Source organism: Grampus griseus (genome assembly GCF_964374135.1).
Source record: "Grampus griseus genome assembly, chromosome: 16".
NCBI lineage: Eukaryota > Metazoa > Chordata > Mammalia > Artiodactyla > Delphinidae > Grampus > Grampus griseus.
This window is the reverse complement of record NC_139010.1, coordinates 57,224,302-57,240,482: the sequence shown is the minus strand read 5'-3', so window position 1 is coordinate 57,240,482 and position 16,181 is coordinate 57,224,302. Positions and strand designations below refer to the sequence as shown.

At 40.4% G+C, this 16,181-nt stretch overlaps 1 protein-coding gene across 4 annotated transcripts in view; it reads left to right on the top strand.

Moving 5' to 3' along the window:
* Nucleotides 1-16,181, top strand: part of HPSE2 (heparanase 2 (inactive)) — a gene marked incomplete at both ends in the record, with an annotated part of 573,577 nt that overhangs the window by 534,625 nt on the left and 22,771 nt on the right. For all 4 annotated transcript variants that reach the window (XM_082673768.1, XM_082673767.1, XM_082673765.1 and 1 more), the window contains one exon: nt 11,996-12,141. In XM_082673768.1, the coding sequence (XP_082529894.1) occupies nt 11,996-12,141 (146 nt within the window). The remainder of the gene's footprint in view (nt 1-11,995; nt 12,142-16,181) is intronic.

The following is a 16,181-nucleotide window of genomic DNA, read 5'->3' as shown; positions in this document are numbered from 1 at the left end:
CTTCTGTTCCTATGGAGTTGGGGTGCACCACCCTGCAGCACATGGATGTGTTTACCAACCCAGAAGCTCTCCAAACCTCATATTTTGGGGATTTTATGAAGGCTACGTCATATAGATATTATCAATTATTAACTCAATGTCTAGTTCCTCTACCCTCTCCAGAGAATGGGGGAGTGGGGCTGAATGTTCCAAACTTCTAAACATGCTTGGTCTTTCTGGTGACCAGCCTCCATCCAGGAGCCCAATAAGAGTAGCTGAATTAGAGCAAAAGATGCTCCAATCACCCAGGAAATTCAAGGGGTTTAGGAACTCTGTGTCAGGAACCAGGGTCAAAGCACTGAGGAACTGAGGGTAGATAATGATAATGTATAACATTACTTCAGAGACTCTCTCAATCAGGGAGAACCCAATGAATTGAGGAAGCTTGACAATCCTAGTGAGATCAGATTTCTCATCACTTACTTTTCTGTTTGCTGAATCCCAACTTAAACTGAGACTCTGGCAGCCTGACCCTTTCCTCTTCCCTGCAGTGCTCAATTGATTAGCACATTTGTCCCAGGTTAGTTCTTCATATTTCAGGCCTATTCTGGGCCCACTCAGGCTCAGCTCAGGTCTTCAAAGTGCAGCAAAGAGGGGTACAGGGCCTCTTAGGGGCTAGTTCAGCAAGGAGGAGTGTGTTTACCTGTTCCTAATTCAGCCAGTGACGTGTGGCCTCTATTTTACTAATTCAGAGCATTCAGAGGAGGAGAGAGGATGGGGCTGATTTTTATCTCCAGGCAGCACTAGCTCTGAATTTTTAAGGGAGCTTCAGACTGAATTCACTTATCAGTAAAATAAGATGTTTGGCTGCGTACTGACATCTTACCCATTTGATCAGGCCAGTACTTTTAATTCTAGCAATACTTTTGAATCATAGATTCAGAGACCTGCAGTAGTGAAAGTTATCTACATAATTTTAGTATTTTCATTCATTAATTCAACAAACATTTGTTAAGCACTGGTGCTGGGGCTATAATTCTGTCACCTCTGTACATTGCTTTTATCTATGTCTAAGCCTCAGTATCCTCACCTGTAAAAAGAAAGATAACAGTGCTTCGTCATAGGATTTATTGGTGAATTCAGTGAGATAATACATGTTAAGCACTCAAGAAATATTTGTTGACATTGTTGGAAGAAACATGGACCCTGATCTCACTGAAGGGTCTAGGGGAGAATACACTAGTAAATAGGCAATTAACAAACACTGTGAAAACTGTTGAGGGGGTTACCTCAGTGTTCACAGGATCACATACGAGAGAAACCCTAACCTGGACATGGGGCTTCAGAGAGGTTTCTAAGAGGAAATTTCACTTAGGCCGAAACCCAAAGAATGAGAAGGAGTTGGCTAGGCAGGGCATGGGCAGAAAAAATACCCTAGACAAAGGGAACGGTATTTCTAAAGGCCCAGAGGTGTGGGAGAATAGACCTTTCAAAGAACTGGAAGAAGGAAAGGAGTAGTAGTCAGAGATAACTACTGTTTTCATTTAGGTGTATATCCTTCAAGTTTAATTGCACAGAGATACTTATTTCCCCTCAAAAATAAGATCCCCCTATTTTAGAGTCTGTTCTTTTTCTACACACTATAATGAACATCTTTTGACATCATTAAATATGCTTCTAAAATAGAATTTCTAGTGACTGAAAACTCTCCATAGTTGGATCCACCACAATTTGCTTATCTAGTAATTTATTTATTGAACATTTAATTGTTTTGAAGCTTTTTCCCCAGTAAAAATAAAGCTGTGATGATCATGGAACCAATTAAGATTCTTTGGTCATAAGAAAAAAAGGGAGAGAAGGAATCTAGGGAACTTAAGCAGAGAAGAAATGGAGTTGTTGAAAAGCTGAAGCACCCAGCTTGGAAGGGATAAGATTCAGGGCAATGAAGAATCCAGGTGGCAGCACCAATGAACATTCAGTCCCCTCAAGTTGCCACTCCACAGAGTAAATCCAGTCCAGCCGCTCTTAATATGCTTGGCCATCCCATTCAGTTTCCAGATTCCCTGGAAAGAAAGTCCAACTGGCCTAATATGATCAGTTACTCTCCTCAAGGGAGATCAGGGAAACTTGATAAACAGGATACAATCATGGCTGAACCATATCCCAAAAGAAAATCCAGATGCTGTGATCAAAAGGAGGAAGAATTGATATTAAGGCACAAAACCAACGACTACTACAACCATCTTACTGATAAATCTTTGCACATATCTATGATTATTTCTTTGGAATAAATTATGAGAAGTGGAGTTGTTAGATCAAAGGGTATAGAGCAATTTGAGGCTTTTGATGCATATTACCAGGTTATTCTCAAGAAGGATTACTTCTGGCAATTCATCCTTTTTTTCTCTCTTTTTTTATTGTGGTAAAATATATATAACATAAAATTTGCTGATTTAACCATTTTGAAGTATACAATTCAGTGGCATTAAGTACAGTCACAATGTCATGCAACCATCTCCCATGTCTATTCCAAACATTTTTCATCACTCTGAACCCATTAAGCAATAACTCTCCATTCTCACCTTCCCCCCAGATTCTGGTAGCCTCTATTCTGCTTTCCGTATCATGAATTTACCTATTCTAGATATTTCGTATAAGTGGAACCATACAATATTTGTCCCTTTATGTCTGGCTTCCTTCACTTAGCGTGTTTTCAAGGTTCATCCATGTTGTAGCATGTATCAGAACTTCATTCCTTTCTGTGACTAAATAATATTCCATTATATGGATATACCACATTTTGTTTACCCATTCTTCTGTTGATGAACACTTGGGTTGTTTCCACCTTTTGGCTTTTGTGAATAATGTTGTAATGAACATTCACGTACAAGTTTCTGTTTGAGTGCCTGTTTTAAATTCTTTGGGGCATATACCCATATACCTAGGAGTGGAATTGCTGTGTTAGGGTAATTCTATGTTTAACTCTTTGAGGAACTGTCAAACTGTTTTCCACAGTGGCTATACCATTTTGCAAATCATTCTTGATACTAAGCTCTTGGAAATGTTTCACAGATATGTTAAACTTCATGACTGGAGTATTCAAGATAAGCAAGAATAGTTCAATTGCATTTTTTGCCAAAAGTAACTCTCATTAAAAGCATGTAGCTTGGCATTTTTATAGCGAACTTATCAGTTTTTCCCCTGCCATTTTGAACCCAGACAACATCACCTATCTTGTCTCAATGCGCAGGTGAAGGCAGGCCTGTATAATTCTTTGTGCGAGCTTGTGATTTCCTTCACTTGCAGCATGCCTAGAATTCTGATTTCATATTCAGTGCTTCCGGTGCCCCTTGTATGATGACCTTCTGGGCTGCATTTCTAGGTTGGAGGCTTCCTGATTCTCCATTCCACTCAGTTCTCTGGTTTGGGCATCATCCCCACTGGATTGGGCTAGAAATTCCTCACTACTACTACTGTGCACCACAGAACCCCAGCTGAGCCAGTGCTTCCTTCCACCTTTACTCAGATCTGGGATTGATGGGGCTGAGTACAGAAAAACTCTGTAATTTGTTTCAGAACACATTACCTGAAGTCCAGTTGTAGATAAGACTGGCTAAGAGAAGCAAGGAGCAGGGGATCAGACTGGGGGATGTGGGTACCTTCAGGCCCTTCTAGTTCCAACTGTTTATTGAACACAGGTTCTAGATGCTCAGGTTCTAGGTGCTGTATTAGGCAGCTGTGAGAAAACACAGTCCTATCATCATTGAATTCATAGTCTAGAAAATAAGACACACATGAATCAGAAAATCCTACTAATAAATGTGTAAATATAAACTGAATCAAATGTCCTAAGGGAAAGAAATTGTTTTCTGAGGACACATAACAGAAATGTGGTCCAGGAAAACTTCCCTGGAAAAGTGACCCTAGAGTTAACATCTGAGCTAAGAGTTAACAAATTTTGTGTGTGTGTGCACCCACACATGTTGGGGAGGGGTGTGCGGGATAGGAATGGGAGATAATTAGAGAAACAAGAAGGCCCTGTCCATGGTGGAAGGGATAAAAAAAATCAATGTCCTTGAGGATAAAAGGCCAAGTAGAGAAAGGTGGGAAGAGACTAATTCATGGTAGAACCACCGGTTTTAGCCACTGTCTCTAGCCTGCAAGCAATGCGGGGCCATTTGGCAGTTTTAAGTAAGGCGGTCAAAAAATGGATTGGAGGGGATTCCATTCCCTCTAGAGAGGGCAGCAGGGAAAATTGTAGCTTTTAGTATTATTTCCAAAGATGCTTCAGTCACATGGAAACTTTCTAGATCTGCCCTGCAGCTCTCCCTCCGTGGAGGAAGTTGGAGCAGCAGCGTTCTTTCCTTTACACATGAGCTCTGGCCCACTGCCACATCTAGAGCAAAACTCCATGGGGATGTTCCACTTCACTTGTTCTTGGCTCTCTAAGGTCAGCTATCTAGAGAAAGAGTGGCTACCGGGGTAGCCTCGTGCCTACTAGAGCTATGTTTTTGTGACTTTGGAAGTCAGGCAAGAGGCTCCACGATGGAAAAATATTTGTCATTTGGCTGTCACACTTCAGTGCGTGTACACTTCCCAGAAACAGAAAATATTGAGATTAAACAAGTTTAGGCACCTGCAGCAACGCCCATCAGTGCTCAGGAAAACCATAACCTTTGAACCTTGCGAAGTTATCATTTCACTACCATTCAGCCCTGAAAAACCTCCCATCAGTTTCAGGAGGTGAATCTTGATTCGATCATTCATTCAATCAAATATTTACTGAGTACCAATATCTATGTTCACAGGCACCAGATATGCAAAAGTAAGCCCTGATCTCAAGGAGTTTCCTTCCAACCTTCCCAACACATGCACACGTGCACACACACGTACACACACGAGTTATATTTATGTTTTCAGGGCAACTTAGAGCATAATTGTGTACATACTAGAATACAACTATTTTCATGAGGCTAAAAAACATCTTTCAAGGAATAAAGAGAAGAAGAAGCAACGTTTATTAAATATTTCGATATATCAGGCACTAATAGATATTTCCAGGTATATTATCTCATTAAATCCCTATGAGGAAACTGAGTTTTATTTGATTTTATTTTAAACATTTTTTATTTCTTTAATGTTGTATCTATTTTATTTATTTATTTTTGGCTGCATTGGGTCTTCGTTGCTGTGCGCAGGCTTTCTCTAGTTGCGGTGAGCGGGGGCACCCCGTTTTTTTTTTAACATCTTTATTTGAGTATAATTGCTTTACAATGGTGTGTTAGTTTATGCTTTATAACAAAGTGAATCAGCTATACATATACACACATCCCCATATGTCTTCCCTCTTGCGTCTCCCTCTCTCCCACCCTCTCTATTCCACCCCTCTAGGTGGTCACAAAGCACCAAGCTGATCTCCCTGTGCTATGTGGCTGCTTCCCACTAGCTATCGGTTTTACATTTGGTAGCGTATATAGTCATGTACCACAATGCTCATTGCAGCTCTATTTACAATAGCCAGGACATGGAAGCAACCTCAGTGTCCATTGACAGATGAATGGATAAAGAAAGTGTGGCACATATATACAATGGAATATTACTCAGCCATAAAAAGAAACGAAATTGAGTTATTTGTAGCAGGGGCTACTCTTCGTTGCAGTGTTCTCGTTGTGGTGGCTTCTCAGCGCAGGCTTCTCTTGTTGTGGAGCACAGGCTCTAGGTGCGTGGGCTTCAGTAGTTGTGGCACACGGGCTCAGTAGTTGTGGCTCACGGGCTCTAGAGCGCAGGCTCAGTAGCTGTGGCACAGGGGCTTAGTTGCTCCACGTCACGTGGGCTCTTCCCAGACCAGGGCTTGAACCCGTGCCCCTTGCATTGGCAGGCGGATTCTCAACCACTGCGCCACCAGGAAGCCCCGGAAACTGAGATTTAGAGATAATAAATAACTTTCCAGGATTTGAATATATATCTTTCAACTCTAAGCAAATTAATTGTCCACTTTTGTTTCTCTGAGAAGCCTTCCTGGAATCCCCTGGTCATAAATAATTGTTTTGGCGTCTGAATTCCCTAAGTTCTACGAGTGGTTCCCGCTTCTGTGGTGTTTACTTTAGCCAGCCTCATTTTACAGAGAATTGCTTACATGTGTCTTGACCCCTAGGTTCCTTGAGGACAGGGAGATGTCCTGTTCATCTTAGTATCACTTGGACTGAGCAGAATATCTGCATGCCACTAATATGTGCTCAGAAAGTGCTTGTAGAATGGAAGATGTATTCGCAGGCCTCACATGGGTGGTCAGAGCCTAAGGCCACAGCCCAGCACCCCTTCCCCACTCCTAGTTCTGTAGTGTATCACCAAGGGTCTCATGGTCACGCAGTGTGGACCACCCAGGCTGCAAGCCCAAGCCCTGATCACATTTCCATCAGCAGCTGCCCCTTGCCACCTTTCCAGCCTAGTGGTGCACACTCCAAAGCTACAGTCCACTCCCAGGAAGCCAGACTCCAGGTTGAGGTCCACACAGGTTCTGGCAACAAGACTCCTTCGCTGACCATACACCCCGCCCAGACTGGGTCACATGTATGATACTATACGGTCTCATAGAGTTCTCCATTACCATTTGTTCTATTGAAATTAATTGCATAACTCATTGGCTTAAGGACTGTTTTTCTTGATAAGATTTATAAACTTCATGATGGCAAGAACTGTATTTGTCTTATTCACCACTATGTTCCTAATGCCTAGCATGGAGCCTTGAACATAGTACACATTCCATAATTGAATTCTAGCACCTCCTATAAGCCAGGCACTCTACTAGGCATGGGCTTTAGGAATGAGTAAGTAGTCTTAGACCTTGAGGAACACATCGTTCAGTGATTAATCCAGTAAATTCTGCAACCCTCTGTCAATTTCTTTTTTTTTCCCATTTATTTTGGTTGAACTTACTCTATATACTGCGTTTTCCAGCTTTCAGACCACAATTGACTTTCTGACAAATACTAAAGAAAAAGAAAAGATTTAAAACCTCTGTCTTTTTAGTGTCATCTGTTATTAATTTTCCCTCTCCAACTAATAAATGGACTCTATTTTTCTTCAACTTCTTCTCATGTCTGACACACTTAAAGAATGTTTGTTTGGGGCTCTCTTTGTCCCTTGAAAATTGCAATGCATTCCTTGCTTTGGATTTTTTTATTGTTGACATGAAAAGCTATTATATTTGCCTTCCTTTTTTATGACTGTTATTGTTTGAAAAGTTCTCTTTCTATTGCATCTTTCATGCACTGTCCTTTTGTTGTTGTTGCTGTTGTTAGATATATATGTGCATTCTTTATTTTTTCCTATCTCATCTATGCATAAAGATAATTTTTCTGCATTTTCATGTCATTGCCTTAAGAGATATTCAGGAATTATTCCATTTGTTTAATTTTATTTGTGATTATATAAATGGCAAATATCATAGCAAAATAAAAGAAAGGAGAAAGGGAGGGAGGGAGGAAGGAAATATAATTTGGTTCTGCTGCTTTACATGAGGGAGAGATAAGGACAGTGAGAGAGGGAAAGTGGAGTTTTTTAAAAAGAGGCAGGCTAAATAGGGAACTGAGAAAAGAATAAGGGTGAGAGAGGCGTCTGAAGGTGGTGCACGGAGCTAAGTAAAGGTGCAAATTTCACATTCACTTTGGCTTTAACCTACTGTCAGCTGACTTACCAACCCAAATCCTAGATTCCCCCGAGGGGAATCTACATTCTACTTTGATTAAAGACTTAACTATGAAAGAAAAACTCTAAAAGTTTTAAAAGAAAACATAAAATATCTTTATGAAATAGACATGAGGAAGGACTTCTTAACACAAAAATAAATAGATATTTTATGCCCACTAGACTGGCAAAAATTAAGAAGTCTGAAAATAACAGGTGTTAGCAAGGATGTGGATCACAGGGAACACATACAGACACTGCTGGAGGAAGTGTAAGTTGGAATAATTGGAATCACTTTGGAAAACAGTTTGGCATTATCCTGTAAACCTGAATATTTTTATGCCTGCGTGTTACCCAGCAATTCCAGTACTACAGTTTGTACTATAGAACCGTGCTTCTCTTAACTTTGACAAGCAACCGAATCACCTAGAGAGCCACACGATTTGGGGGCCTCACCCCTGGAGGTTCTGATTCAGTACATCTAGGATAAAGTCCATGTATGTGCATCCCTAAGAAGCACCCAAGTGATGAGGCACTGCTGGCCTCCAACCACAATCGGAGTAGCGCTTCTCCAGATTTCCTCACCTGGGTCTCAGGAAACAGGAACAAGAATGTGCAAAGACACGTTGTTCATAATAGCAAAACTCTGGACACAACTCAAATATCTATCAGCGAATAACGGATAAATAAATTGTAATATTTTTACACAATGGAGTATCATACAATATTGAAAATGAATAAACTGTAAGTACGCATAACTACCTGGATGAATCGTTGAAGCATAATGTTAAGTGAAAAAAGTAAGTCAAAGAAAACTACATACAGCGTGATACCACTTTTATAAAGCTAACAAATTAAATAATATATTGCTTAGGAGCAAATATATATATATATATATATGGATAAAACTAAACTATGAAGGAAGGGAATGAAAAACATATAAACGAGAAAAGGAAGACTCACATAACTAAATGCAACAGTGTGGGTATTATGGTAGCTTTTAAGATGGATGGTGGGTTCTCATATGCTTCAGAACTGTCATTAAGTTACATATATTCTCCTGTATATGGAAAACATATACATAAGAACTTGAAGCTATATTTAAAGAAAATTCTCACAGGTTGAAGAAAAGGCTTAGTCTTTCTGATTAAAAGTAGTCCCCAGTGGTGCTTTGTGACCGCCTGGAGGGGTGGGATAGGGAGGGTGGGAGGGAGGGAGACGCAAGAGGGAAGAGATATGGGAACATATGTATATGTATAACTGATTCACTTTGTTATAAAGCAGAAACTAACACACCATCGTAAAGCAATTATACCCCAATAAAGATGTTAAAAATAAAAGTCCCCAAATACAGGCAAATTAATGCAGAAACTCACATTGACACATTCCTGGTAAAAATTCAAATATCAAGGATAAAACATGACTCCTATAAGCATCCTGGCAGGACACAAAAGATAGAAAACAAACAGGCTAACCAAACATAGAAAGAAATTCATGCTAGCTTCAAACTTCTCTGCAACAACTGCTGCAAAAAAATAATTTCAGAATTTATTTGGAAAAATAAATGAATATTACTAATTAAGGAACATTTGAACAAAGAAAGGAAAATTATAATGAAATGAACTTGAATCTCTAGATATTAAATGCTAACTATAATAATGAAAATGATGTGAAACTGATTTTTTAAAAATAGAGAGTGCAGGGCTTTCCTGGTGGCACAGTGGTTGAGAGTCCGCCTGCCGATGCAGGGGACACGGGTTCGTGCCCCAGTCCAGGAAGATCCCACATGCCACGGAGCGGCTGGGCCCGTGAGCCATGGCCTCTGGGCCTGCGCGTCCGGAGCCTGTGCTCCACAATGGGAGAGGCCACAACAGTGAGAGGCCCACATACTGCAAAAAAAAAAAAAAAAATAGAGAGTTCAGTAGAATAGAATAGAAAATCCAGACACAGAATTATATATAACATTTCTTATCAGTATATGTATCATGATATACATATCATAAACTATTATATATGACATATGCATATATTTATATGTTTTTATGTGTTATATATAACATGATTTTAAATATGTTATATAATACACATTATTATATATAATTATATATCATTTATATTATATATCACAATGTATATTATATTGTACATATGTGTGTATGTATATATATGTATATATAGTATATATGTATTATAATATATATACACATTATACCATATCATATATTGTATAATATATACAATATACATTATAATACAATATAGTATATACAGTATATTATATATTAGATAATAACAGACATGATAATGTATAATATTATATAATATAAACATTTATATTTCATATGTATAAATTTTAGTTTGTGATAAAGGTGGGTTTAGGGATAGGTTATTCACTATATGATGCTACAACAACTAGTAGATAATTTAGACAATAGTAAAGTTAGTACCATACACCCAAATATTTTTCAGTGAATTAAAAGTTTAAATTTTTAAATGATAATATAAAAAGAACTAGAAAAAATATCAGTGAAGATTGATCTTACCTTTGTGTGTGGAAGGACTTTCTAAGGATAAAAGAAAAAGAAGAAATCAAAAGAAAAAGATTGATATATTTTTCTATAAAAATTTTTGAAATTCTTCATGTCAAAAAAATCATAACAAGTGATAAAAAGCAAACTACAAATTTGGACAGAATATTTGTTTCATAAATATTCCAAAGGATTCTTACCACTAATGTTAAAAGATATGTTACAAGTCAATGAGAAAAAGGTGGACATCCCATTGGAAATACTGTGAATGTGATAATCTCTTCACAGAGATTACTTCAAATCAAAGACACAGAAATTGTAGTCAAGTATGAGCAATGAATTTTTTTTATCTATATGATTGACAATAATGAAATATTTGCTATTTTAAATATAAGGAAACCATATTTAGCAGCCATCCTAAGTCCACTTAAAGTTAATTAAGGTAAATGGGCAAGGCTTAGTGCTCAGGGCAGATCTGGAGCTATTCTGGAGACAAACAAGCTCTGGGACTTTGTTCTGATTTATTCAATTCACCAGACATTTTTAAGCAGCTGATGTTATAGATGACCACAAAAGGGAAAAAAAAAAAAAAGATTATTGAAAGATGAAGGCTGAGAAGACATGATTGATGTCTTTAAGGTCTTGAACAGAATGCCTGCACTGAAGAGTATGTTCACTGAATTCCAGAAATGGGGGGAGGGGGGAAGCTCCTAAACAAATTAGGAGGCCCTATTTACATGGTGAGTTATAAACACTGAAGTCATTACCCCATAATAGGGTTTAAGAGCAAATACAAAACAAATACAAAATATGTTTTGTATCCAATATAAAAATAAAACATGATAATAGCAAATACAGTAGAAATTAAGGTGGCAGTAAATAGGCATTTGTAAGTTCAAACTCCTGTGTGGATTACAGATTGAGTATTTATTTATTTATTTGTTTATTTATTTATTTATTGGCGGTACGCGGGCCTCTCACTGTTGTGGCCTCTCCTGCTGCGGAGCACAGGCTCCGGATGCGCAGGCTCAGCAGCCATGGCTCACGGGCCCAGCCGCTTCGCGGCATGTGGGATCCTCCCGGACCGGGGCACGAACCCGTGTCCCCTGCATCAGCAGGTGGACTCCCAACCACTGCGTCACCAGGGAAGCCCCTGAGTATTTATTAATCAACTACAAATGGACCCTGGAATGTTTAAAAGCACCACATTGTTTTTAGTTTAGAATTATTGAGGGTGACCAAGAATTAGCACCATGGTTTGCAGACATTCTTCTGTTTGTATTTTCACCTCTGGAATCAGGACTCTGGTCTCCTGTCTGGAGGAACGTCATCCTCCTCCCACCACATTAATAGTGACAATATTTGGAGGATGCTATGTTGGATTCTCACATTGGTGACAATCGCGAAGATTGGAAATCTTCCATCCTATAATTAAACAGAAGTCATAAACCAGTATGAAAGTAAAGTCATAGGAAAAGAAAGTTGAAAATTCAAGGCCCAGCTGGTTGGTCTTTTATATGTGAAAAACTGATTCATTTGCTTTGTATGCCACTCGGGGCTCGCCCCACTGACACTTCCTCATTTGGCCAGCTGCAAAGGCCACTTTAGATAATGCCCACTTCATTATGAACCGAAAATGAGCACTTCATTGGGGTGATCATGCTTACAGGGTTAGGGTCTCGCTGGTCCTGATTCACCATATTCCTGGTAAGAAGTGGATTCTGGCCTGCGTGTTTGTATGTTTACTCAGAACACCCGAATGTGTGTCTATCTCTGACTCTCTGCCTCTCTGTTCTCCTCAGGACTACTGGCTCTCTCTCCTTTACAAGCGCCTGATTGGCCCCAAGGTCTTGGCTGTGCATGTGGCTGGGCTCCAGCGGAAGCCACGGCCAGGCCGAGTGATCCGGGACAAACTAAGGATTTATGCTCACTGCACAAACCACCACAAGTAAGTCTGCAGAGAGATGGCACAGAAAGCCACCCCTGGGGAGCTTCAGGCCCCTTTGAGAATTTCATATATGGGGCCCCTTCAAGACTTACTGAAAACCACTTCTGGATTCACTTTACCTGCTCTTTGCAGGTTTCAAATGGTTTCTGATAAACAGCTTTTTCTCCAAGTAAACCCCCTCTCTCACACTTACAGGATTTATTCATAAAATGTTCATAAAAATACATGCCATTTGTTCATTTACTTCTTCATCCAACAAATTTTTACTGAGCATTTTCTCTCAGCCAGTTGATGTAATGTGCAGGAGGCTTATTTATATGCCTATGCCTGAACCAGGGGTAGAGATATAAAATCTGTTCCTAAGATACACCAGGCGAGCTTGAGGAAATAAGTCTACATCTCTAAGATGCATTTTGGAGAGCTATACCACTAGAAACCTACCCATATACCAGTGCATCCCAAACTGAGAGTGCCCAAAAGTAGTCAGGCCAGCTTTAGAGCTATTTCAGTATTTGGAAAACCTTTTCAGCTATTTTAAAGGTTAAATAAAATCTAGGCTTCCTTTTTTAGGGGGCCGGACTTTGAACAATCAGCACGGTAACAGGTATGATTATGCTCTTTTTCATCTGAAGCTCTGGTTGTCAGAGTTGTCTTTTAAAAAATAGGAAAAATAATTAGTAAATAAATAAAGTTTGGCAGATAAAATATTTTAAAACGTGAGGTTCATAAGGTAAAAACTTAAAACTGAGCCTAAAGCAAAACCCATCAGACCAAATATGGCTTTCTTACATCACTTTCTATTTAAGGAACAGAGTAGGCAGCTCTGGAAGTAAGAACTTTTCTCTTCCTGCAGAGAAACCTTGTGTGGAGTGGGAGTGAGGGAGGAGGAGGCACGTGCCCCCAGCCAGATCTTCACTCCAGTGAGCCTGTCAGGAGCTGATCACGGGTAGTGGAGGCACAAAGAGCTCCAGCGGTCAGGTTACAACAGACGCTCCTTCCCCTTCCTTGATGACAGAGGAGCCAAGCCAGTTAATTTATCAGGATAAGATTTTTCAAAGACTCACTCTGAGCATAGCGGGGTCAGGGGCCAGTTGTCTTGTCTGTAGATACAAGTGCCTATTGTGGATGAGTGGAGGCTGGTTTGGGCAGAGGCCAGAGGCTTTCAACGTCCCTTTTGCTCAACAGGAAGCTCAATCCAATACCTGACAGAGAGTGACTGCTTTATGGCCTTGGCTGGAGTTATCTGATCACCACACAAGGAAACATTGTAGTCCTTGTCTCCACCCTGGCCTTGAGGTAACCACCCAAAAGGTGGACCCCCAGCTTCAAGAGAGAAAAATTACTCTTGGCACCTTTTGTCTCTTTTGGGAAGCACATCAGTATGTGCCCTTTATACTACAGGTCTGAGGACGCAGGGGAAAATGTCAGTAGTCAAGCCACGGGCTTAGCAGAATTTGAGGGTCTTCACAGAGGTCTCTTCACATTGTTTCATCCCAGTGTTCATCCTGACGTTCTTTGACATTCTTGTGGGAAGTTGTCACTAATGTTCTGAATATACTGTGCCCTCAGGGCCAGTGCCTCATGCATTTTTGTATTCTTGGTGTCCAGTAGAGTGACGGGCCTGAGGAAGGTCTCAGTGAATGTTTGATGAATGGGCAAGTGAATGAATGCAGAAATAGGGCATCAAGACATCACTGATGATTTACAGTTATAGCTCTCATTCCCTTTGCTGTTACCACACTGGCCAGGAGGAAGGGGTGTGGTGGAATGGTTAAGAATTCTGCCATTCACTAGCATCAAATCATTCATTGCATTCAATATTCTCTCTCCATCACCAGGTCTCCTCTGCTTTCTATGGAAAGTCACTCCAGAACCTCTCTGGGGAAACAGTGCCACTGTGCTTCTGTCAGTTCCATCCCTCTTTCTCCCTGTTACATAAAAGAAAGAAATGACTTTACTAATCTATTCCACAGATGACCTTAGTGATTACTGGGGTGAAGGTCTTTTTGTTCCTATTAGTGAAGAAAGCCCACAGTGGATACACTGAGCTGGCTGAGTTTGCAGATCTTCTCCATGTTAGTGGGTGTCCGGTGCCTTAGATAGGTGGGCGCAAAGATAGAAGTGTCTCTGCTCCTTCCCTGTGGGAAGCCACGTGCCCTGTCTGTGCCCCCTCATCCTCCATAGCAGTCACGAGGAAGCACTCCTGGTTCACTTAGTTTATTTGTGGCCAAAGAAGCCAAGGTCACAGAAATGTCCCAGAGTGCGCATGTTAGCTTAACGCTGTCCAGTCTTGACCAATACTCTGAAAATATATATCCTTGCTCAAAATAGGGAATTGGGTGGAAAAGTATAAGTTTACCAGTAGAATAAACCAAAGAAGGGGTCTTTTAAAATAACTCCTGCACTCCAGTCTGTATTGAACACTTGCTGTGTGCCAAGCATCTTGCCAGATACTCGCATTTGTATTATTGTATTAAATTCCAAAGGTTCTATGGTATCACACGTATAGGCAAGTAGCAACATTAATAATGTAAAGATTTTTACATTTGGAAAGAACCCTTAGAGATCTTTGGCCTGGTGTCCTATATAACACAGAAATGCCCTTTACAATCTCCCTGACAGTCATGAACCTCTACTTGAATACCTCACTCCCTCTCATGGCATCTCTTACACTGTGGGTCGTTTCTGACCTAGTAGACGATTGTCTTTTATGACTGATTTAGGATAAAGAGTTAGATACTCATACCAACACTAGCAGGTGATTTTCTGCTTTCTGTTCTAGAGCCAACAAATTAGGACACTGGCAGCATAGCAGTTCTCACCCTAAGTCTTCTTATTCAGAGAACGAATAAGTTTTGACTAGGAAACCTTCTTTTTCTAAACTATTCTGCTAACACAATGTATGTTTCTGGGAGGAGCTGAGGTCCTTAGCCAAGTTCAGAACCAGTTGAAGCCTGGTGGATACTGAAGCAAAATTGAGCCTTTTGGGGTTCAAGTTCGTTTATTATTGGCAAAGCACAACTTCCTGTTTTTCAGAAGAAGTTTTTTTAAAGACTCATAAAAAGGTTCCTGAGGCTTCTTGGACATCAAATGGCTCTTACAAAACAATATTTTGATGAGTTAAGTGTAAATGAATCAGAAACATGTGGATTAAATTTCCCTTAAAATACACAATGCTTTGAAATTAGGGGAAAAGATGTTTGGCAAAATATGGCCTGACTTTTACCGAACCTAAGAACTTTGAATTAGATTTGGAGACAATGGACCAACACAGTTTTCAAACACATAGACTTTCACTGGAAATGGCCACGGATTTCAAAGCATCACCCTCCCTTCCCTTTCCTAGTCTCCCAGCTTCACTAGAGACATTTCTAGAACAGGGACTGTTTTTCATCTGTAAGTCAAGATGCACTTCCCCATATGACACCCCTCACCTCCTCTATCCATGATATTCCAGGCCCAGTCCCCACCCCTGACTCACTTCCTCCCCCTCCCACATGGCAACATAGGGATGTCAGGCAGCAAAAGAACAGCCAGAAAGATGAACTCCAGATACACGCATTCTCTGCTGGTGACAAAGTCTTACCATGAGTGAGACATGGAACAAGACAGATGTTCTACCAGACAGCAGGGGCATTAACTAAGAGAACAAAAAGCCCCCTGGACTTGACAGCATCAGAAGGTCAGCAGTTGCCTCCAGTCCACACCTTCAGTAAGACCCCATTTCCTTAGGGAACAGATAGTCCTCCGAGATTATTTTTCTGTCGGCAGAGAATGTACATTCTTCAGGAATCTGGTTTCTCAACATAGTACTTTCAGGTTGGTGCTGCGTTCCCCAGCCAAGAATGTGTCTTCACAGCCAAAGGCCTCTGCTTAGTGTCCTTGCCCATCAGCCAAGCAGGGAAAGCGATGACCGAGGGGGTCTTCAATGCCAGTTCCTACCCGAGGAGGCTCCGTGAGCTCTGTGAGAGCCTCGGCAGGTTGGTGTCTGGGCTGGCTTTCAGTACTGGCTTGTCTCCCCCAGTGGAACTGTGTAAATG